The sequence below is a fragment of the Cuculus canorus genome, chromosome 6, assembly GCF_017976375.1.
Source record: "Cuculus canorus isolate bCucCan1 chromosome 6, bCucCan1.pri, whole genome shotgun sequence".
NCBI lineage: Eukaryota > Metazoa > Chordata > Aves > Cuculiformes > Cuculidae > Cuculus > Cuculus canorus.
In genome coordinates this window covers 41,623,753-41,647,001 of record NC_071406.1, presented here as the reverse complement: position 1 = coordinate 41,647,001, position 23,249 = coordinate 41,623,753, and the positions used below count along the sequence as shown (strand labels likewise).

Below are 23,249 nucleotides of genomic sequence, written 5' to 3'. Positions count from 1 at the left end.
TTACAAGAGCCAGGAAATGGCCATGAAGGAACAGTGGGAGGAAGGAAGGTAGCAAGAAGAGGAGCATGGAGAATCAGACCTGGGCTAAAGGCATCCTCACCTGGGGAAGGTGAGGAGATAGGGCTCACCCTGGGGAAGGCTCATGAAAGAAACACCGAGGCGGCACAGACATCACAGCTGGTGGGAAAGGTGAATCGGGGACGATGGACCACTCTTTCCCACTGCACATCCATGCTGGTGTGCAGGGTGAGGATGTAAGGCTGCTGGTGAGCTGATATTTTCCCTACCAAACACTGTGCTCAGCTTTAATGCATCTCCTGTGTTTGCAGCAAACAGAGAGCGCCGCCAGGACGTGCTTTTTCTCTGATGGATATCTTTCGTCGCTGCAAAACACTGCATACTGCTTCAGCAATAAACAAGAAAAATAGGCAGCTAAAGCACTGCTCCCCCCTCTTTATATAAGAATTTGTTTCACAGCCCAATTGCCAGCAGCAGGTGTGGTTACCATCAGGCTTTGATAACCTCACTCTTGGAAAGAGAAAAACAGAAGATGAAAGAACATTACAGGGCTGCACCATCAGATGTTCAGATGCTAAGTTGTGCTGGGACAAGCTTGCCTCCAACAATCTTATTCTGGGAGCCTTTAAGTGGCTCCTCAGCACCCCACGGGAGCCCTGGGGCAGAGGCAGAAGGGTGATGGCCATGCTCACAGTGCAGCTATCCTTCCCCAAGCAGAGCTAATACTGCTCCTTCCCAGAAGGGCTTTGCCCTCGCCCTGCTCCCCTCCTGATCCCTGCAGGACCCTAAAGGTCACAGCACCCTTCCAAGGCACAAGCCTTGCCCATTTGAGCATCCTGTGGGACAGGATGGTGTGTGGTAACATGGCAAAACTATGTATCCAGAGCTGGAAAGTCTCATAAGCTTGGAAGATTTTGTATTAACATAGCAGCAAATGCGGGTGTTGCATCTCACTCTCATGAGTGATGGCTGTAAGCTCACTGCTTTGCCTCTCCAGGAAAAGTTTGGATACAGGCACAGTTTCTCTTGCCCTCTTAATGTGGTACCCAAGAAGACTAGGGCTCATTTAATCCTGCTGTTCTTTCCGTTTGCAAAGCTCCCTAGAGCTCCTCTGCCGGGGGGATGCTGGAAGCCTGCCCCACAGTGTCCCCTCCCAGCCACCAGGTTCCCCAAACCTCTGGCAAAACAAGGGTTTCAGACCCCCCCCAAGTGCTCCATCAGCCCAACAAGCTAAAATAATTGAGCAGGGAGAGAAAGAGATGGCATAGAGTCTGGGAAATCCAACCTACACCAATACCTTCAGATATAAATGTCCTACGTACGTCTCCACGTATGCATGGATGGTGGCTCCAGCCCAACATCCACCTGCTGAATACAGCAAGAAGTGAAAGAATGAATCTATGATGAATTATTCACACGTATGATTACATTGGTACAGATAAGGCCTCTCCTCCTCACTGGCAATAAGAACGATAAAACTGCAGCACAGGAACCAATGATTCACTTACATATCTGGACACACACACCCAGGCAGATATTGAATAAGAATAAAATTGATAGTTTTGAATCACTGATAGTTTTGAATAGTGAGATAAAACAGTGAGTGGGAACCTGTGATTTAAATAATTTCTTCTAACAATAAGGCAAGAAATACACTGCCTATCCTCTGAGTGTACTCCAACACAGACTAATGTATATCTTAAATGGAAAAACCTATCGCACTCTCTTCCTCCCCAAAAATCTGCTTTGCAGTTTCAGCTTCTGCGTCTATGGAAGTTACTACAAACTATTGCCTTGTCTCATTTTTTTTTAATATGGTGATCTATTTTAATAGTCTGCTATCCCCCCAAAATCCTAATTCATCATCTCTTCTTTCCCATATTCATTGTTTTGCTTTCCTTGCTGATGGAAGGAAAAAAGCCTGGATGCAGACCTGCTTAATTCAGCCTCAATTGTGAAAAGTGCAAGCACACAGAATTACAGTTTTAGTGTGGAACTCGCCTTGGGATTTGCACTCACCAGGTGCTGAGCTTCTTTTCTAACATGCTTGAGGAATTGAATAAATGCTTTAGTGTGGATGTCCACCTCTCCTGGGCACAAGTCCGCCTAAGCTGAGGGAGTCAGGCAGTTATTTTTCTTTCACTGTGGGCATGGAAAGTAATTTTTCAAGTATCTTTTCTTCCCCTATGTCTTTCTGGAGCCGCTTCCCTCCCAAGCCTTGCAGATCCTGGTGGCCTGAGCCTCTGAACAATTCCGTGCTAACAAAGCTCAAGCAATATCACGGCCACTTTGTGTGTGCAGGTCTGGTAGCAGCCCACTCAGCGCCACCGGAGGCAATCAATGCCAGCATCAGCCCCAAGGACGTGAGCGATGCCTCAGACACAGCCCGCTGCCACCAGTGCCACCCTGCCTGGTGTTTGCTCCAGGCTTCTGCTTGGGCCCTTTCTGCAGAGAGTTCAGATGTCTGCAGAGATGGTTAAAATTGCATCATGGTGCTTTTCTGTCCCCATGGGGTTGAATCCAACCCATCAGCAAGTTTGCAGATGACACCAACCTGAGTGGTGTAGTTGCCACACTGGAAGGCTGAGATGTCGTCCAGAGGGACCTGGACAGACTGGAGAAGTGGACCTCTGAGAACCTCATGAGGTTCAACACGGCCAGGCGTAAGGTCCTGCACCTGGGTCGGAGCAATCCTCATTTTCAGTACATGACGGGGGATGACATGATGGAGAGCAGCCCTGCAGAGAAGGCCTTGGGGGTGCTGGTCGATGAGAAGCTCGACATGAGCCGGCAATGTGCGCTCACAGCCCAGAAGGCCAACCGTGTCCTGGGCTACATCCAAAGCAGCGTGGCCAGCAGGGCGAGGGAGGGGATTCTGCCCCTCTGGTCCTCTCCTGTAAGACCTCATCTGGCATACTGTGTCCAGTGCTGGAATCCTCACCATAAGAAGGATATGGAGCTGTTGGAATGGGCTCAGAGGAGGGCTATAAAGATGACTGGAAGGCCAGAGCACCTTCCATACGAGGACAGGCTCTCAGCCTGTCAGAGTTGGGGTTGTTCAGCCTGGAGAAGAGAAGGCTCAGAGGAGATCTTACAGCGACCTTCCAGTACCTGAAGGGGGCTACAAGAAAGCTGGGGAGGGACTGTTCATAAAGGCTTTTGGTGATAGGACAAGGGGGAACAGGTATAAACTGGAGAGGGGTAGGTTTAGACTGGACATAAGGAAGGATTTCTTCACCATGAGAGTAGTGAGACACTGGCCCAGGTTGCCCAGAGCAGTGGTGGCTGCCCCATCCCTGGAGGGGCTCAAGGCCAGGTTGGATGTGCCTTGGGCAGCCTGATCCAGTGGGAGGTGTCCCTGCCCATGGCAGGGGGGATGGAACTAGATAATCTTTAAGGTCCCTTCCAACCCAAACTATCCTATGATTCTATGATCTTCTGTCACCTTCACCTGTAACGATGTCCCTGGGGGCAGCTCCTCTCTCTTCCAAACCCCCTTTTAGGGTCACATCAGAAGTGTGAGCCCTCCCTGGCACAGAGACCTTGCAATGACGTAAGTGAAATGAGCTTTTGGAAACCTCTGCAGCTTTCCAAAGCCCGGCCAGAACAGATGACAAGGTGATGGGTTTTTAATGCTTTGAAAATGAGCGAGTGGAGTTCAGGACTTGGCTGGGCGACAGTCATTCGTGCTGGTGAGCAGGTTGCAGTAAAAGCACTTTTAAAGAGAAATATGATTCTTCGGGTATTTCCCTGCTGGTGTTCCTGCCATTCCCTGTTATTTCCTGATTGCAGCAGCTGAGTCACAGCTGGCTTCAGAGGGCTGAGAGAGCTCAGGAGGGAAACAAACTGGTCCCGGTGTCTCTGGTGACCTCTACATAAAGTCATTGTTGGAGTTTCGTACATGGAATGAGCAGATGGAATTTGTCAAAGACTTGAAAGTTAGGCTGAGACCGGTGGGAATTAACAGCGAAGACACTCAGAATGGGATGAGAAGTGAAGGGAAAGGTCAGGGAAAAGGTAGTGTGTTTCCCTCTTATTTAAAAAGGTGTATAAAAATGAGGATTGATGTGTTTTTCACAAAAACTTGAAGCACCTATCCTTAATTTTGCCCAGTTTTTGAACGTAGCTGGTGGGTGACAATTTGGGAGAGAATGGGATTTGTTTTTCTAGAAGCTCCAAGCTCTACAGTTAAACCCTTATCAAATGCGAAGTTCAGGTTTCTCAAGTTTACAAGCTTTAGGGTTAAACAAAAGCGACCAACGCTGCTACCTGAACTTCCACCAACAGAGCAGAAGCAAAGGCAAAGTCAGAAAAGCAATTCTTAAACCCAGCAATCGCTAAAATCATGATTTTCTGACCACTAGCCTGCGGTGGTGGAAGAGGTTGGAGTGATGGATGCAGCTTTGAAGAACGAACTGTAATGGGAAAAACCCCAGTGCTCTGAACCCAGCAGCCGGAGCGGAGTGAGGCTGCCACTGCTCCGTGCCCCAGACCCAGCCAACCCATTCCTGGGCTAAGCATCCCATAAATCATGTGCAATCCCAACCTACCCTTTCCCTGCACTCCATAATGTGTCCCATACCCCTTTGGCAGTGAGTCCCAGATGTTATTGACTCATTTGATAGGTGTCACATCAAACGATGGGACAGCCCTGGGAGGGAGGGCTTTTGTCGCATCACCTAACGCAGACCCATGTCTCCTTCAGAGGGAAGGCAGGCAAAGATTCAGAAGGAGGAAGGGACGTCTCTGTATTATTTTTCTTCCCAGACTAGGCTCGGTGCCAACAGCGCTGCTGGTATAAATAATGCAGTGTGATGACAGGGACATTTTTAAAGGAGAACAAATCACCAGACTACTTTTTAGAGCTTCTTTCCTCAAGTCTAAGCGATGCTAATGAGGGAGGTCAATCCGTTTCCATTTCTCCCTGCTAAACAAGCTGGGACATTTATCTCTTTTGACAAGAAGGTTCCTAGAGCAGACTTTCATCTCGCAGCTCGCATGGCTGGTGTGTCCCTTTCTGGGAAGGACAAAGCTTCCAGAGGCTGTGATGGGACAATACCCTGGGGGATGCGCACACTGCTTCCCCACCACCTTTGCTGCCTGCAACAAACAGCTCGAGCACAGCTGCTGTTGGATCCTGTGCCCGAGATGCTGCTTTCAAGGTCACGTTGTGGTGTGCTGGGGACATCCTGTACCACAGCAGCCAGGCTCCACCACGCCAATCAGTGATGGAGCTGGTTGCCCGCAGGCAGGACTCAGAGTGCAGCAGAGCAAAGAGGGAGTGCTGGCAATGTCTTCGTGGAGGGACTAACATCTTGGCAAGCAGCCTGTCAGAGAGGGTGACTCAGAGTGACATCATCGTTCCAGCCCTGATCTCATCTCCCAGTCATCTCATATCCCAGTGATCCATGAGGGAAACACTCCCATTTCCAGAAGACCCAGGCCACGCCACACACCAGACTAAAACTCAAAATATGTTCCCCCCTGCAGCCAAATCCTTGAAGTTTGGGAGACAGTCCCCAGAGAGCCAGCTTTCTTGGGAAAGTGCTGCATTTCCTTCCTGTTGTGGCAGCTGGAAATGGCTCAGGATCTCACATTCCCATGGCAGCAAACCTGGGCTCCATTCTCCTCCACTACAAGTAATTCAGATGAGTCCTTTTGGATCTGTTCCTCTGCCCTTTCTCAAGGGGGAAGGTGCTGCCTTCTCCAGACACAGTGGGAGCTCCCAAGGAGGAATCAAACGAAGTTGACCAGGGTAAAGCTCAGCTCAAACAACAAGTGGCTCCTCCGTGGTGCAGCTCGTCATGGAAGTAATCGGTGGATGCTGAAATGTCCATTGGGCTGAAGGGCAGTTGTAAACAGTTGGAGGAGCAAGAGTGCTTTGGAGATGTATCCACCATTCCTACCACCATCTTCTCTGTCAGTATTATGTATTTTGGCCACCAGAATACCCACCAAAAGGGCTAAAGTCTTTCAAATCTGGAAAAGCAGCTTGTGAGCCCAGTGGTGGCCTGAGTCCCAGGCACCCAACGAGAGGCAGAAGTAAGGGCAGAGCCACTACGGCACTTGCTGCACCAGGTGTCCCCAGGGAAGTGTTTACAGAAAAAAAGGCTAAAAATAAAAAAATACAATGTGTGCCATGGCAGTACAGGTGGGAAAACATGTCAGGAAACATTTTCAGGAGAGGCGTATCAGGGTGATGGACATATTCTGCCTTTAGGAACACTTGCTGTGGCCATATGGGCAGGGACTTCTCCTGCTGCCAAGTAGAGACCATGTAAAATGAGCTTCATCACCCGTGTAAAGCTTCATTACAAAATATCAGTCACTTTTATTCATCCATGCTGAGTCCTATTACATTTGTCAGGTGAGGTAGGAGCCTGGAAAATGAGAGCTGTGCCCTGCCAGGCACCACAGCTTCCCTTCACGTCACCAAAGCCTTTCCTCCATGATTAATAAACCTCTTGCTGGTGGGAATAGCTCTGGGCAAGCAGCTGGGGTCCGTACCTGGTTCCCAGCCCCTCAGCTGCTTACGGTCATGATTCATCTTGAGTTTTTTTGCCTTATTTAACAGGATAAAGGTGTTTCATGGGATTCAGCAGTGGTTTTCTTAGCCTGGAAAAAAAAAAACCCTGTGGACTGATTCATGTTCACGCTCAGTGCAAATTCTTGGCCAAGCCATGTTGAAGATGTCATTGTATGCCCTCCTGCAGGGGCAGCAACACTGAAACACCAAACACCCCAAGACCCTGGCTCGATTTCTTAGAAATCATGAAAGTTCAGTTACTCTTCATGGTTCTTGCCTTTCCATTCAATAACTAGCCCCAAAAGCATATCATTTAAAAAAAAATAAGTAAGGTTCTTTTGTATAAGGAAATCAGAAATTCACAATTAATCACCTCTCCCAGGATTTAAACAATATAACATGCTGTAAGAAATAAAACAAAAGATAGCAATGACACTATCTATGTTTCAAAAGACCTGGCTTCGTGCTTTATTGTCATAGATTGCTGGTTGATAACAAACCTCTAAGAAGTATTCATCTTTGAAAAACAGCAACAAAACAAAACAAAAAAGCCTGAAACAACTCTCAGTTCTCCGGAGCATTCCCATTTGGTGAATGGGCTCCCTGTGCCTGACACTAATTAATTAATCTCCTCAATCTAAATTGCTTCTTCTGCATCCCCAATCTACAGGAAAACTTAAACAAGACTTGAATGCATAAGAGGGGCCGCTGAATTCATTTAATGTGTCATTTAGTAGAAGCGAATCTCTGTCTTGGTTTATTTTCTGTCTTCTGTCTCCCAGACTGCACTTGGCTGCCAGGAATGCAGCACCATCTGGGTTATCTATTTTTAACCCCTTTGGGATCAGGGATGTGCACTGGAAATGGGTCTAAAGGAGTAGGACGGCAGCAGGAGCAGCAGAGATGCAGCCTGAGGCACGTGGGTGATGTTCCCCCTGCTGGACTCTTGCTGGGGTGAGGGAAGCCACACACAAACCACCGAATCAGAGACTGGTTGAGGTCAAAACAGTTCTATAGAGGTGATCTGGTCCAACACCCGTGCTCAAGCAGGGCCACCTCAAGCCAGTTGCCCAGGTGGCTTTTGCATATCTCCAAGGATGGTGACGCCACAACCTCCGTGTGCCAGCGCTTGGACACCCTCACAGTGAGAAAGCACTTTCTGGTGCTCGGACAGAACCGTCCGTGCTTCATTGTGTCCCCGTGGCCTCTGATCCTGTCCCCGGGCACCACTCAAAAGATCCTGGCTCCATCCTCTTTGCACCCTCCCTTCAGATATTTATATGTATTGGTAAGAGCCCCCGAGCCTTGTCGTCTCTGAGCAGTCCCAGCTCCCTCGGCCTTTCCTCGTAGGAGAGATACTCCAGTGCATTGGCTGAACTCTCTCCCGTGCTTCTCTTGCATTGGAGACCCCAGAACTGGAGCAGGCGCTCCAGGGGTAGCCTCACCAGTGCTGAGGAGAGGGGAAGGATTGCCTCCCTCGACGCGCTGGCAATTCTTTATCTAAGGTGCCTCAGGATGCCGTTAGCTCTCTTTGAGGCAAGGGCATGTTTCTGGCTTTTATTCAACTTAGCGCCCACCAGGATGCTCAGGTCTTTTACTGCAGAACTGCTTTCTGTCTGAGTGACTCCCCAGCACACCTGGTGCCTGGGGCTGCTCCTCCACAGGTGCAGGACTTTGCACTTCTCCTTGTTGAACTCCATGAGGTTCCCACCAGCCCATTTCTCCAGCTTGTTGAGGTCTCTCTGGACGACAGCACAGCCCTGGCGTATCAGCTGCTTCTCCCAGTTTGGTGCCGTCTACGAATTTGCTGGGGTTACGCTCTGCCCCATCAGCTGGATCATTAATGAAGATATTCATCTGGAATACTGTGTCCAGGTCTGGAATCCTCAGCATAAGAAGGAGCTGTTGGAATGGGTCCAGAGGAGGGCTACAAAGATGAACCGAGGGCTGGAGGACCTTCACTTGGAGGACAGGCTGAGAGAGTTGGGGTTGTTCAGCCTGGAGAAGGCTCTGAGGAGATATTATTGTGACCTTCCAGTACCTGAAGGGGCTCCAGGAAAGCTGGAGAGGGGCTGTTCACAAAGGCTTCTGGGATAGGATGAGTGGGAACGGGTATAAACTGGAGAGGGGCAGATTTAGACTGGATGTAAGGAAGAATTTCTTCCCCATGAGAGTGATGAGACACTGGCACAGGTTACCCAGGGAAGCTGTGGCTGCCCCATCCCTGGAGGGGTTCAAGGCCAGGTTGGATGGGGCTTTGAACAGTCTGATCCAGTGGGAGGTGTCCCTGCCCATGGCAGAGGGGTGGCATTGGGTGATCTTTAAGGTCCCTTCCAACCCAAACTATTCTATGATTCTGTGATCAGAATCAGAACAAGGATTGACCCCTAAAATGAAGCTATGATGTGAGCCAGGCAAGCACACGGTGGCGGGGGCCTCTGGGGGTGCCCCGGGCCGCGGATGGGCAGCGGGGGGAGCCGGGGGGGGGGGGGCCCCGCCGCCACCAGCGCCGTCCGGCGGCCCACGGCTGCCCCCTAGCGGCGCCTCAGCTCCAGAGCAGCGCTGCGGCCACCGCGGGCGAACCCCCTCCTCACCGCGGGGGCGCGGGTGGGACCGGGGAATGGGCCTCAGCCGAGAGAGGGGAGGTTTCGATCAGGTATTAGGAAGGAATGTTTGGCTGTGAGGGAGGGGAGGCCCTGGAACAGGGTGCCCAGAGAAGCCGTGGATGCTTGACTCAGCTGCTGCCTCTGTAGCAGGCACAGCAAGGCGCCAGCACTGTGACTGCCACGTTGGTGACCACCATCTGCCTGGCAGTGGAGGGCGTCTCAAAGGAGACTTTGGGTTTTTATTTTGTGCACCAGCTTTTTGTTTTTACTAAGTGAATGCCTGAGTAAAAGCATTCAGGAGGCAAACTGCGTATTAAATGGGTAAAGCATGGAAATCACAGAATCACAGAATCACCAGGTTGGAAAGGACCCATTGGATCATCGAGTCCAACCATTCCTAACACTCCCTAAACCATGTCCCTCAGCACTTCATCCACCCGTTCCTTAAACACCTCCAGGGAAGGCGACTCGACCCCCTCCCTGGGCAGCTGTTCCAGTGCCCAATGACTCTTTCTGTGAAGAATTTTTTTCTGATATCCAACCTGAACCTCCCCTGACGGAGCTTCAGGCCATTCCCTCTTGTCCTGTCCCCTGTCACTCGGGAGAAGAGCCCAGCTCCCTCCTCTCCACAACCTCCTTTCAGGCAGTTGTAGAGAGCAATAAGGTCTCCCCTCAGCCTCCTCTTCTCCAGGCTAAACACCCCCAGCTCTCTCAGCCGCTCCTCGTAAGACTTCCTGAGGCAATGATGTCTGCTTGGATTAGATTCGAAGCCTGATGGAAGGGGTGGGAAGGGGCAGTGCTTTGCCACACCGCAGTCCCTAGAGCCACCAGGTGCGAGGGGCTACTTTTGGGCCCCATGATCCAAAAGCAAAGCTTGTTTCCAGACCGTCACCAGGTGACCCCAGAAAACTGATTTCTGCAATAGCTACTCTGCAATAGCTACTCTCAGCGTCTCTGGGAGATCCTTTTGGCCCTGACCCCTTGGACTGGTTTTGGCTCTGCTGCCAAGCAGTGCAGGGAGGTGCTTCTGTGTAACAGATTGTTTGTTATCAAATAGGGCTCCTTTGCAGCAATGAGAAGACACAGGAGATACTGCTTGACTCAGCTGCTACCTCTGTAGCAGGGACAGCAAGATGCCAGCACTGTGACTGCCACGTTGGTGACCACCATCTGCCTGGCAACTGGAGGGCATCTCAAAGGAGACCCCATGCAAGGGAGGTGTTGATTGCATGGGAGGCTGGCAAGGAACACTCACAGCCTAGAAGGGCAACCATATCCTGGGATGCATCAACAGAAGCGTGGCCAGCAGGGCAAGGAAGGTGATTCTGCCCCTCTGTTCTGCTCTCATGAGACCTCATCTGGAGTATTGTGTCTATTTCTGGAATCCCCAACACAACAAGGATATGGAACTGTTGGAATGGTTCCAGAGAAGGGCTACGACGATGATCTGAGAGCTGGAGCAGCTCTGCTATGAGGACAGGTTGAGAGAGTTGGGATTGTTGTTGTTCAGCCTGGAGAAGACTCCAGGGAGACCTTATAGTGACCTTCCATTACCTGAAGGCACCATGGGAAAGCTGGGGAGGGACTTCTTACAAGGGCATGGAGTGACAGGATGAGGGGGAATGGTTTTGAATTGAAAGAGGGGAGATTTAGATTAGATATTAGGAAGAAATGTTTTCCTGCAAGGGTGGTGAGGTCCTGGCACAGGTTCCACAGAGAAGTTGTGGATGCATCCTCCCTGGAAGTGTTCAAGACCAGGTTGGATGGGGCTTGGAGCAACCTGATCCAGTGGGAGGTGTCCCTGCCCATGGCAAGGGGGTTGGAACTGGATGGGCTTTGAGGTCCCTTCCAACCCAAACCATTCTGTGATGCTACGATTCAATGATGTGCAAGCCCTTCACTTGCCAGTAAGCACAAGCATGTACCCTAGGGGATGTCATCCTCCATAGGAAACAACGTATTGCTGTGGGAAAAGCAATTGGACACCATGCATTTAAAGGAGGTTGCCTGGGGGGTAGGTTATCCTTACAAGATCGTATATTTTAGATGACCTCAGGAAGGGAAAAGCAGATAACAAATGCCACATGCTGGCAGCAGCTGTCTTACAGCCAGGCTCCACACCGACCCCTGCACAGCTGGAGCCTGAGCCTGGAGGGAGGTTGGTTTCATGGCTGAGCACTGCTCCAGGATGGAGGTGATCTGGATTAATCTCTATCACGAAGACCCCCTGCGTCAGCCTAGGCTACATCTTCCTGTGTTGACAGGCTCCCACTTGTGAAGCTCAAGCGGGGAAGATGCTTTCTTGTTCTACTGATGGCAGATCCCCTGCCTGACCCTCACCCTGGCCCCTGGCTCTCCGGGATGCTGTAAGATGCTGTAAGAGCTCCTGCCCAGCTCTTAGTCTGCTTCTGCAGCCAGCTAGAGGAACTTAAGTTAGTACTTATAAAAGGCCAAAAGAGGGCAGCTTTTAGCTCAGATTCCTTCCGAAGCCCAGCAAACACAGGTACTGGTTGGAACAAGACTGGCATCCAGGATTAGGACAACAGCAGTGCCAGCCCTTGGCATCCGTGGCTCTGAGCAGCAGGGTTCCTCTGCGCTCCCAGCCTCTGCCTCCTGAATCTCACAAGCATCAGCACAGACCTCCCGCAGTTTGACCGAAAAGCTCCGAACCGAACTTCCTCCCAGATCATATCCCCTACTGTGACCTTTCCAAAGTTGATCTGTTCTTTCAGCTCATCTCTTTATTCTCCTGCCTTCCTTCCCTATGGAGGGTGAGGAGTTGCCCAGTGGCTAATAAGCATCACTTGGGCTGTAACTCCAGCCTGGTGACGTGAACACGCAGCTCCAGCTCCATTTCTACACTTTGTTACATGGATCGGATCCTACTTGATTGAATTACAGCTTTGCCTCTTGGATTGGCAGGTGGGTAATGCTCAGCGAGATGTGAAATCGCATCGGTGGGGTAGCAATGTCCCTTCACCACCGTGCCTGGAAGATGCTAAGCGGATCAGGCCCCAGATGCACACCTTGCCATGACCAGGGCAATAATTGATGCTGTAGTTACAGCTCTGCCTGTCGGAGGAAGGAAGCCAGCAGGGAACAGGCATGATTGTAGCTTTAAAACTGGGGTGTCCTCATCCCCGCGCTGCCCACAGTGCCTGGGGGACAGCAGGGAGCTCGCAGTCCCCTGCCAGCCCTGGAGTAGCCTCATCGTACCAGGCTTGAGGCTTTGTTTTATTTAAGCTTTTGCTAGAGGGAGAGTTTGGGGCTGGCTGGAGGGGAAGGCTGGCGTGCCTTAGTCAGGTGTGGATTAGTAGCTGAGCTCTGACCTCCTACATGACCCTGGTGTATTTATTTTTTTCTCTAAATCAGGCTCCTGCTGACTAAAGTAGCTGTAAACAACTGTACACCAGCTAAACACAGGTAAATCACTTCCAAGTAGGATTTTTCCCTCTGGCCATGGAGCAGCTCCTTTGAAAAAGGATAGGCAGCAAATAAAGTGCTCTGACATTTTGGGGCACTAAGCAGAAATTTGTGGTGCAAGTCACCCGAGGAGGTAATATGAGATGCTGGTGCGCTGCTGGAGAGCCTCGGGTGATTCACGAGCCCTGAGTCTCCACCAGCCCCGCACTTTCACTCTCGTGCTTCAGATTTTATATGTTTATCTATCACTCTTTGCCCTGCTTGCAGCTCAGTAGGCTCCAAGATTTACTGTCCTGGGAATGGGTGCTCGGAAATGGTTTTACTGAGCCTCCTGATTATCACTGGCAGCAAAGCTAATCCACTTTTTCTTTTTTTTTTTTCCTTGAGATAAAGTGTCACAGAAAAATTATAAGGCAAATTCTGCAGCTCTGACTCAAACCAGCTTGCAGCCTTGGGCAGGAATTACACCAGTGTAGGGAGTGCATGAGACCGAGCAATATTCGGGACAGGAATGAGGGAGGAACAACGTGTCTGCAGGGAAACCTGAACCACATCACACCCGTGTGTGCTTAATCCCCTTGGATTCAGCCTCTCTCCTTCTATGTGCAACTGTGTTACATTTTTCCTCTGAGTTTGCAGGCTGCCACGTTATTGGGCAGCTCCAAAAAGAGTTCTTCCACCTTAAATTTCCTCCCCATCCCCACTGATGGATCACAGGGGTCTTCAGTGTGTACCCCAGCACTGGACACCCTGCCAGGGGTGGGTCCAGGTGGGTGGGGGTAGTTTCCCACCCCCAATATTCACTTGGCTGCGTTGTGCTTTGTGTCCATAACCAATGCAGTGTCCTGGGGTAACGAAACCAGCTGGGTTTCAGCCTCTCTCCTCCAGCCCCAGGATGCTCTCTGAGCACAAAAGAAGGCATTCAGAGCAGTTACGTACGCAGCTGGAAGCCGAGGGAGGGGCAAGGGGTTATTCCCCTCCAGGCACTGCTTATGCCAAGGGTGTTGGGGATCTACTATCTCGGCTCATCCAGGTGGGAAGAAAGGGTTGCTCCCCCCTTGCCCTCAGCCCAGAAGACATCTCTCTCACCCCTAGATGTGTCCTTGGTGAAGCAGAGATGAGAGGATGGAGTACCTGTTCCCAAGTAAAATCTTTTTTTGACTCTGGGATCCCCATGGGTGACTGATCCACCTCCAGTCTGGGTTTCCCCAGGGCTTTTTTTCCCCCTTCTTCAAGAAGGGCCAGCTCCGCTTTACCCAGCAGCCACCACCCTGGGGGCCTGGAGGTGCTCAGGGATGAAGGAACATCAAAGTGCCTCTGCCAGTAAAGCCCCTGTCACCCTTCCGAGGGCAGCGGGCACTTGATGCGCATGGAGTCAGCGTTTGAAAATAATGTCTGTCATCCCAGTAAATCTCCGGGATAAAGGCAGAGAGCTCCCTTCTTTTGTCTCTTCTTTTTCCTCCTGCTGAATTTCTTGGACTGGGAGGAAAACTGTAACAGGCAGAGTTAGAGCTGTGACACAAGTATAGCACAGAAAGAGTGATTTTATTGTGAAAATCCCAGCCTGACCTGATAGAAAACCCTTGTCCTCGGCTTACTTCAACCTGCAAGCCTGTGCTTGGTCTGTGTGAGTTTGCAGAAGACATTTCCAGGCAGTTTCACACCAGGGAGATTTCTCTTTAACCCACAAAAATCGGCAAGCTGTGGCATTCTGCCCCAGGATGCTGAGAAGGCTGAAAGCTTGCAAAGCTTCCGAGTGTGTTTGCACGAATTAATGGAGGGGGAAAAAAACACGGAAAGTTGTAATATACGTCTGCCCTAGTCTTGTACCCTTGCAACTCCCTCCACTCCTGGCTGCTTACAGAGATGTGATGCTGGGCCAGATGGAATTTGAGCTTTTTCCACATCAACTCCTTTAGAGGCAGAATTTGTTCTTCCTCAGTTTGTGGCTGTTTTAGCATTTCCTGAGGATGAGGCTGTAAAGTCGGCTTTAAGCTGGTCCTTGAAGGACTTTGTTTGGCCTGAAGAGGCATCTGAGGTCATGAAATGGAGCTGAGCTGCTGTGCTGCAGATGAAAGGATTATTTCTCTCTTCTGCATTAGGAGCTCTGTGGATTCAGTTATTTCTCTACTATGATGCAGCTTTTACCCATTCCTCCATCCCCGTCTCCATCCCTCCTTCTACACATGCCTCTGTGCCTCCCTCCATACATCCACCAGAGCTCCTGGAGGCATCTCAGGAGCATGTTCCTCTGATCCACAAGACCTTCATCCCTGAGAGCCTGGCTGAAGAGGGCAGGTATGGAGGGTGCTGCCTGTGGGGGACAGACCCCAGCACAGGGTTGAGCACAGATGGGTGAGACAAAGCACAGCAAAAACACTCCAGCAAGTTTGTCTCTAGAAACCACTCAATCAACTGGCAGTAGAGGTGTGAATTGAGCATTTAGGGAGATAATTTCCTGTGAAATGTTCAGTATCTGTCTCTCACTATTCCCCTGTGCCCTTTTGTTGTCCCTCATTAAACTTTTCAGTGGGGGCACCCAGCTGTACCACATTGTTTCAGTAGCCACACCAGATAAAGCACTGCCTTTTCTGGGAGGAAGAAGTCCCATTAAATGCAAATGTTCTCCTCCCTCTGAGAAGACTGATGATCAGAAGACTCCTATGGGACTTGCAGGCTATTCAGCCCTTAAGGATCCTGCTTTACCTGGCTGCCTGGATAAGGAAGTGAGTGGGTTGAAAGGTCCTTTCAAAGGAAATGAAAGGATGCCAAGGAAGAGAGTGGATGAAGGTGCAAATGAGAGTGGCACAAGGCAAGGATTCTGACCACGACAGGTGCGGTCCCCCAAAAGCCTCCCGAAGGGCTTTCCCCTACCATCCCAAGCAGGGTTGAGACTTTCCTACACCATATTAGTCAGTGCTGCATCTTCCAGCTCACGCAGGCCCTGGGCTCCTCCACGAATCCCATGGCAGGAGAGGAGAGCAGCTCTCTAAGCTGGCCGGAGATGCCGGTCCCATGTCTTGTCCCACCACCAGCAGCTATTTGAGAGGTGGCTGCTGCAATTCTGGCTCTCAGTGCAGCCTTCACGCTGTTCCCACATCCCAGGCATCAGTCATGTGAATGCTATTAATTAGCCTCAGCCATCCCCAAGAACAAGGGCAGCCCTAATTGCAGTCCTGCCTGTTAACTTTGTTTGGGCTGGTGTCTCTGCTTCTAATGCAGAAACAAAAAAGGAGCAGACTAAGACAAGTGATGCTACTAAGAAGGAAGGGACAGAGAGGAGCCTGCACACTCCAGGAGTTGGGATGCTCGCTGCAAATCAATTTCTCCCTCCTCAAGTCACCAGCTTTGCCAGAAACCGCTGGCAAACCCTGCTGCTCCAAGGTTTCACTTTGCCCGGGGTGATAAAGGGCTAATTGGATGCAGATTAAAAGTGACTATTAGGGATAATCTGGAGTGGGCCATGGAAGCTCAGGGAGCACCCTTCCATTGTCTCCGGTCAGGGCGCCTGTGGATGCATGTGGGCTCCGGTCCTTTGCATTTCACCAAAAAAAACTATATGAAAACCGATAATTTGAAGCACAAGATGATCTGGGGGAAGGGAGAGAGGATGGGGAAGCTGGGAAGAAATAATTGCCATGTCTGAAAACAGTTACTATGGCAGCAACAGTCTTGTTGCTGCTGGAGAGAAATGTTGGGGACCAGCGAGCAGTGCCTTTGTCAGATGCTCGTAGACACACATTTAGATGCTAATGCTGGCTTTAACCTTGGCTGCTTAACCTTGATATGATGGAAAAGGGGGGAGAAAAAGCAGAGGAGGCTCATGGAAAAGATGGGTTTCCTTTCCCTAAATATGCCACAGGATGGACTTGGCAGACTCCTCTCAGCTGCGATTAACACTGTTATTTCTGCGCTTAATATTCATTGGAGGTCTTAACAGCTTATTTATGGGTAGCTGGCATTAGCTGCAGCATAATTCACCACTGCAAGGCTCCTGTTTATCTCCGTCCCCCTGGGATCATCTGATATAAGGCCGTTTTTTAGAACATCCCCTAGGTTTGATCATCTTGTCTATCTAATCTCGCCTTTATTTATAGCTCCCAATCAACGCTGGGGCGAAAAAAAGGAGGGGTGCAGAGGCGGGAAGTCTCTCCTCTGGACTTGGGTTGTTGGGGGAAAGAAATGTTGAAGGCCTGTGTAGAAAAGGAAGCTTTTCAACTTGGGGCTGAAAGCTGCCTTCAGCAGTGGGAGTGAACGAGGAGGGAGGGAGAGGGGTGGAAGGGATGGAGGGGAGAGGGGAAATTTCCTGGGAAGTGCTGCCACAGCACTGAGGGCTGAAATAGCTCCTCCTGCTCCGGCCCTGGCATTCCTGGGACTGAGCACGAGCTTGCGGCACAAAGGTAAATTCCTGATCCACAAACCTATTGCGCGCAGATTAGCCATTAATTCTGGGAGCAGCCTGGATGTCATTTACCTTGGGATTATCCTTCACAGCAGCCTTTAAGAAAGCTTTTGCTGGAGCAATTCAAGCAGAAGACATGAGAGCGGTGCCAGAGCTGCTGGTGACGCCGCTCAGGGATATGACCCTTTTCTTCTGTTTCTGTCATTTTTGTCTTTAATGCTCCAGCTCCCGGAGTCAGGTGATCGCTCACAGCTTTCTCCACTTGCTCCTGGAAGCTCATTACCTTCACATGGTTGCGGAGAAAGACCTGAACTCACGCCAGCTCTAAGACCAACTGATCAGGACAACCGCGCTGCACAAAATAGTTTCATTTTCCAGCCCCTGCGACACCCGTGGTTTGCTTTTTGAACCGCTGTGCAGAGCGCGGAGGCGATGCCACCTCACGTGTGCCAAGGAGCGTTTCTCCTCGCTCAGGGGGACGGAGCTCCCTGCGCTTTTCGTACTGTCATTACATGGTGATTTCCATCAAAACTGGGCCTGGTGTCACCTCCAGAGACTGTCACAGTGAGCTACAAGTATTTTTAATGATGTTTTATGTTAGCAGGTAGTCTTATCTCCATGCAAAGCCACAACACGCATCCTTGGGATGAAATATGAATATGATAAATGATCCCACTCCAGCCTGACAACCCTCACTGCACGCCGCGTGGTGAAAGCATCTTAAATTAAAAGCAGTATCTGTCTTCTGCAGTACACTTCTTTCTCCGGGGCTTTCTAGTTAAGCTGTCGGATACAGTTGATATTTATTTTACAAATGTTGTAAAAGAGGAGATGGGTAATATTGCAGGAGAACCCTCCTGCTGCTCTTCGGCTCAGGAGCAACATCAGAAATAAATGGAACGGCAAAAAGCAGGGAGGCCTTCCCCAAAGTATGCAGTGGCGGTGGTTTCCCTGTCCCCACGCTGGCTACAAGAGGCCTAGAAGGGGCTACAAGGAGGAGTAGCCGGGCCAGCGGCACATGGCTGGGGGCACTGAGCCATGCTGGGCTCCGAGGGGGCGGTATAATTTAGGTAGTATGAGATGCAAAAAGCATTAACAACAGCAATGAATGTTAATGCCTGCCCTGGGTTCAGCGCAGGGCAGGTGTTCACCTCCCAGCATCTCTCTGCTTTGGGGATGGAGACGCCCCATGTCCAAGCTCCAGACAGCATGGTGGAGACTCCCCAGCTTGCAGTGCCAGTACGGGCTCTGCCTTTCCAGGAGCAGAGCATTTCTCTCCCACTTTTCAGGCTCAGCTTGGTGCCAGTCATCCCTGCGGAGCTGCGCCTGAACCCGTTTGCACTATTCCACCGCCAGTTCCCTCAGCCCTGGGCTATACATGGTGCAGCAGAAGGTCCTTCGTTGTGTCTCAACTGCGTGCAGTGAGGAACACCTCCGCTTTGTGCTGGTTTTAGGTTTTTTTTTTTAAATGATTTCTGTGGCCAATGACAATGAAAACGTAAGGACAACCAAGCTTAAACTGCAGGTGGGCACAGGAGGGACTTGCTCCTAGAGGATTCCTGTGCCGGGGCTGTCTCTGGGCAATGGGGCACAGCAGGGCAAAGACCCCGGTGAGGCTGGCAGGGCAGGGATGGGCAGAGATGTGCAGGCAGGGCAGGGGCGGGTGGCAGTGCAGGCAGGGACGAGCGTAAGTGCAGGCAGGAACAGGATGGATGGTGGTGCAGGCAGGGCAGGAACAGGCACCGATGCAGGGACGGGCAGTGTGGACATGGGTGCAGGCATGGCAGGGACATGCAGGGCAGGGACACGCAGCGCAGGGGCAGGCAGGGTAGGGGCAGGGGGTGAGGTAGGCACCGCTGTAAGGACAGGCAGGGCAGGGAGAGCCAAGGAAGGGACAGGGAGGGCAGGGACAGGCAGCACAGGAGCAGGGGGTGCAGGGGCAGGGGGTGCAGGGAGAGCCAGGGCAGGGCCGGCTGGCGCAGGCAGTGGGGCAGGCAGGGCAGGGGAAGGCAGAGCAGGGGCAGTGATAGGCAGAGCAGGGGCAGGAGCAGGCAGGGCAGGAGCAAGCAGAGCTCGGGCAGGCAGGGCAGGGGCAGCCAGGGCAGGCAGAGCAGGGCAGGGGCAGGCAGGGCAGGAGCAAGCAGAGCAGGGGCAGGAAGAGCCGGGGCAGGGGAAGGCAGAGCCGGGTCAGCGCTCGGCAGCGCAGGGGCGCGGTGCGGGCAGGGGCAGGGGCAGGGGCAGGCAGGGCAGGGTCAGCGCTCGGCAGCGCAGGGCGCGGTGCGGGCAGGGGCAGGGGCAGGGGCAGGCAGAGCCGGGGCAGGGGCAGGCAGGGCAGGGGCAGGCAGAGCCGGGTCGGCGCTCGGCAGCGCAGGGCGCGGTGCGGGCAGGGGCAGGGGCAGGGGCAGGGGCAGGGGCAGGCAGAGCCGGGTCGGCGCTCGGCAGCGCAGGGCGCGGTGCGGGCAGGGCGGGCGGAGCCGGCAGAAGGCGGCGGCGCGGCCCCTCCTCCGGGGCGGGACGGGCGGGCGCTCCCCCGGCTCTGCCCGCTCGGCGCAGCCCGGCACAGCCCCGCAGAGCCCGGCACGGCCCTCGGCAGCCCGGGTCCCCCCCAGCCGAGCCCCCTCGGGCCGGCGTCGCGGGGATGGGCGCGGGGCTGTGAGGGCGGCGTGACCATGGGGAACATCTCCTCCAACATCTCCGCCTTCCAGTCCCTGCACATCGTCATGCTGGGCCTGGACTCGGCGGGGAAGACCACGGTGCTCTACCGGCTGAAGTTCAACGAGTTCGTCAACACGGTGCCCACCATCGGGTTCAACACGGAGAAGATCCGTCTGAGCAACGGGACGGCCAAGGGCATCAGCTGCCACTTCTGGGACGTGGGCGGACAGGAGAAGCTGCGCCCGCTCTGGAAGTCCTACAGCCGCTGCACCGATGGCATCATCTACGTGGTGGACTCGGTGGACGTGGACCGGCTGGAGGAGGCTAAAACGGAGCTGCACAAGGTGACCAAGTTCGCCGAGAACCAGGGCACCCCGCTGCTGGTCATCGCCAACAAGCAGGACCTGCCCAGGTCGCTGCCGGTGGCCGAGATCGAGAAGCAGCTGGCGCTCCACGAGCTGACCCCCTCCACCACCTACCACATCCAGCCCGCCTGCGCCATCATCGGCGAGGGGCTCACCGAGGGCATGGACAAGCTCTACGAGATGATCCTCAAGCGGAGGAAGTCCCTCAAGCAGAAGAAGAAGCGGTAGAAGCCCCGCGGAGGCGGGCACGGGGGAGCAGACAAAGGAACCGAGGGGGGGAGAGAGAACCAAAGCCACCCTTTTTTTTTGGTTTGAAACGTTCTTATAATTATTTTTGTTTCCCCCTTCTTTTCTTTTTTTTTTTAAGAAAAAAAATGTCGTTTCCCCCTTTTTTTTTCCGAATGAAAAGACAATAGTGGTGATAACAAAGCCGCTCCTGCCAGCCAAGCCCAGACCCCGGCTGCGGGCGAGAGCCGGGGTCTCCCTTTTCCCACCGCCCCTTTCCGTGGGCTCCCGAGGTCGGATCTGGATCTCCTGCCCCTCCCCGGGCCGGGCTGGAGACCTGTGACCGGGGTGAGACCCCCCTCCATCCATCCTTTGGGACCCCCCAGCTTTTGTGTGCCGGCGGCGAACAGGGCAGGACCCTGTGGAAGCGCATTTGGGAGAAGCCCCGAATGCTTCTGGATCTTTAACCTTGTGGATTTTTTCTTTTTTGGGGTGGGAGGGGCGGGAAACGGGTGTAGGAGGGATGCGGTGGGGAGGGATGGATGCTGTGGGTGAAGGTCAGCGGGAAGGGGGCTTCCAGCTGCGCCCCGATGCTTCCCCGCATCCCTGCATCCCTGCATCCTTCCCCGCGTTCGTCGGTGGAAGGGGGTGATGGAGCGAGGAGAGCGGCACAAAATGTGTGTGTGGGTGATGGGGAAGGGGACAAACCTCCCTTCCCCCCCCGAGGTGGTGTTTTAGGACACGGATGGGCGCAGAGCAAGGACAGGGTTGGGGGGTTCCAAGGCTGCTTGGCAGGTGCTCAGCTTTAAGCTGTTTGCTAAAAAAAAAAAGAAACCCACAAAGGAAATTTTGGGTGAACGCTGCTGGAAATGTTGGGGGGTGCCCAGGAGCCCCCCCTTCTCTTAACAGTTGGACTGGGTGATCTTAAAGGTCTTTTCCAACCTATGACTGTGTCATCAAAAGCAAAGCCCTGAGCAGGTCTTCGTTGTGCCCAGGCAGAGGATGCTCCAAGGTGCTAATTTGCTCCATCCAGGGTGACCCAAACTAGGGATTTCTTCATAAAAACAAACAAAAAGCAAGCTTTGGGGTACTGCCACCGGTGCAGGAGGTCAGGGCAGCGCTTGCTAAATGTGGGGGTCTGTGGGGTCGTGGCAGGGCAGGATGGACAGACGGCTGTCAGCACAGAGCTTGCAACATCTCTGGTGGAAAGGGAAAATGGCAGAGTGTGGAGAGACATTGAGGGGGAGGGCAACTGGGGAGGATGTTATTTTTTTATATGGATTTAAACCCTTTTCAAAGCAGAGAGCCTCTTGCTACCAGCAGTGTGGGCTGCCTCTGCCTGCTGAGCGCCCGGGGCCTGAGCAGTGGTCCTGCGTGTGGATGTTTTGGAACTAGATGGGACTGGGGACCAAAAGCCATTTGTTCTCTCTGTTTCGGCCAGGGACGCAGCTTTCTGGAGGAGAAAACCGGGATCCCGGCTTTCCGTGCTGGCCACAAAGCAGAAGCAGGCAGCCCTTGGGGGCCAAGTATCCTGAGTTTTGAGCCACACGGTCTGGTGGGTGTTTCTGGTGATTTTACACCAGTTGCCTCTTCCCAGAGCAGCCAAGGAGAAACCACCAAGCAGACAAAAGAAAAATGCCCTTTGGGTTGCAGGGAGTTGATTCTCCCCTCGCAGTGATGAGCGCGGCACCTTCCAAATAGCATTTGGTTTTTTGTTTTGGTTTTTTTTTTTTCATTAGGAAACAAATGTTACAGCCAAGTAATATTTCTCTTCTTGCGGGATTTGAGCTCCCAACACGAGTCCTGACTTGTGCGCTGAGCGAGTGGGCTGGTCCCATCAGTTCAGGTGGCTCTGTTCCCGCTTCCTTGGGTTTTCTTTGTTTTGTCTTCACCTCCAACACTTTGGTACTTGCTGTGGAGAGAGAGAGAGAGAGAGAGGAATTATTTATTTTTGATGCCACAGAAGCCACGTGCATTAACCCTTTTTTGAAGGGCCACCCATTTCAGAGGCAAAATATAAAGCTATGTTTTCCCCATCAGCTCAAAAGCAATCGGCTTTTAAAAATGACCCGTGCAGGCTATTTGTTGTGGGTTTTGCCTGCTTGCTGTCAAGATGTAGGTCTTGGTTTGGCAAAGGCTGGCATGGAAAGCCTGGTGGCATGGATTTATGGAGCTCGGTCCTTCCTGGGGGTTCATTACACCCAGCTCAGCTGAGCATCCCCTGTGAGAAATGGCTGGTTTTCAGCAGAAGGAGCCCTTAGGCGTGTGCTGAACTGGCAGCGCGTGCTTGGAGGTTCGGCTGAGCCAGGTGGGACGTCGTGGCGGTGCCGTTCCCACCAACTCTGCTTTCTGCAATAATTAAAAAGACTTTTCCAATTAGTAGCTAATGGCTTCCGTGGTATTTCTGTAACGTTTCACAACCGTATGCTGATTTTTCCTGTGTAAAGACGTGCGTCGCCTACAGTGGGGTAGGAGAAGAGATGCCTCAGCAAAACAGTGGTTAAGGGAAACCGCTGGGCTTTTTACAAGGCTGCGCGTCTTCTTGAAATATGTTTGAATGACTCTTTTTTTAGCAGCTGTTGCAAGGTACCGGTCTCATTTCCCCAGGTACCTTCGCTGTGTTCCCATCAGTGTTGGATATCCCGCTGCCAGCGTCCTACCCTTGCCATTGTCCATCAGTCTGTGTTCCTCCTGTCTTTTCTTCTTTTTTTTTTTTTTTTTAAAAGATTCAGACATAATGCTGTGAACTGAAATAAATTATTTATACAATGAAAGGGCCTGATAAAAAAAAAAAAAGAGATGTGTTCTGCTTATTTCTCGATATCCGTACTGCATCTTACAGTCGGTTCTTGTTGCGTGGTATGGAGGAGGTTGCTCCTGCCTCCCCCAGGGAGAGGAGATGCGGGCACAGGGACAGAGGAGTGACCTGCTGAGGATCACTCCGCACCCAGCGTCACACTGGCACGGGTCTGTCTTGCGGGTGCCCTGCGCAGCGTGTCCCTCTAGGACATGGGGAACATGGTCATTTT

At 52.2% G+C, this 23,249-nt stretch overlaps 1 protein-coding gene across 1 annotated transcript; it reads left to right on the top strand.

The window, feature by feature from the left end:
• Positions 1-19,483: 19,483 nt before the first annotated feature.
• On the top strand, positions 19,484-22,931 carry ARL4C (ADP ribosylation factor like GTPase 4C). The gene has a single exon (XM_054070592.1). The coding sequence runs from the start codon at positions 19,645-19,647 to the stop codon at positions 20,221-20,223; it is 579 nt and encodes a 192-aa protein (XP_053926567.1). The 5' UTR covers positions 19,484-19,644; the 3' UTR covers positions 20,224-22,931.
• Positions 22,932-23,249: the final 318 nt, after the last annotated feature.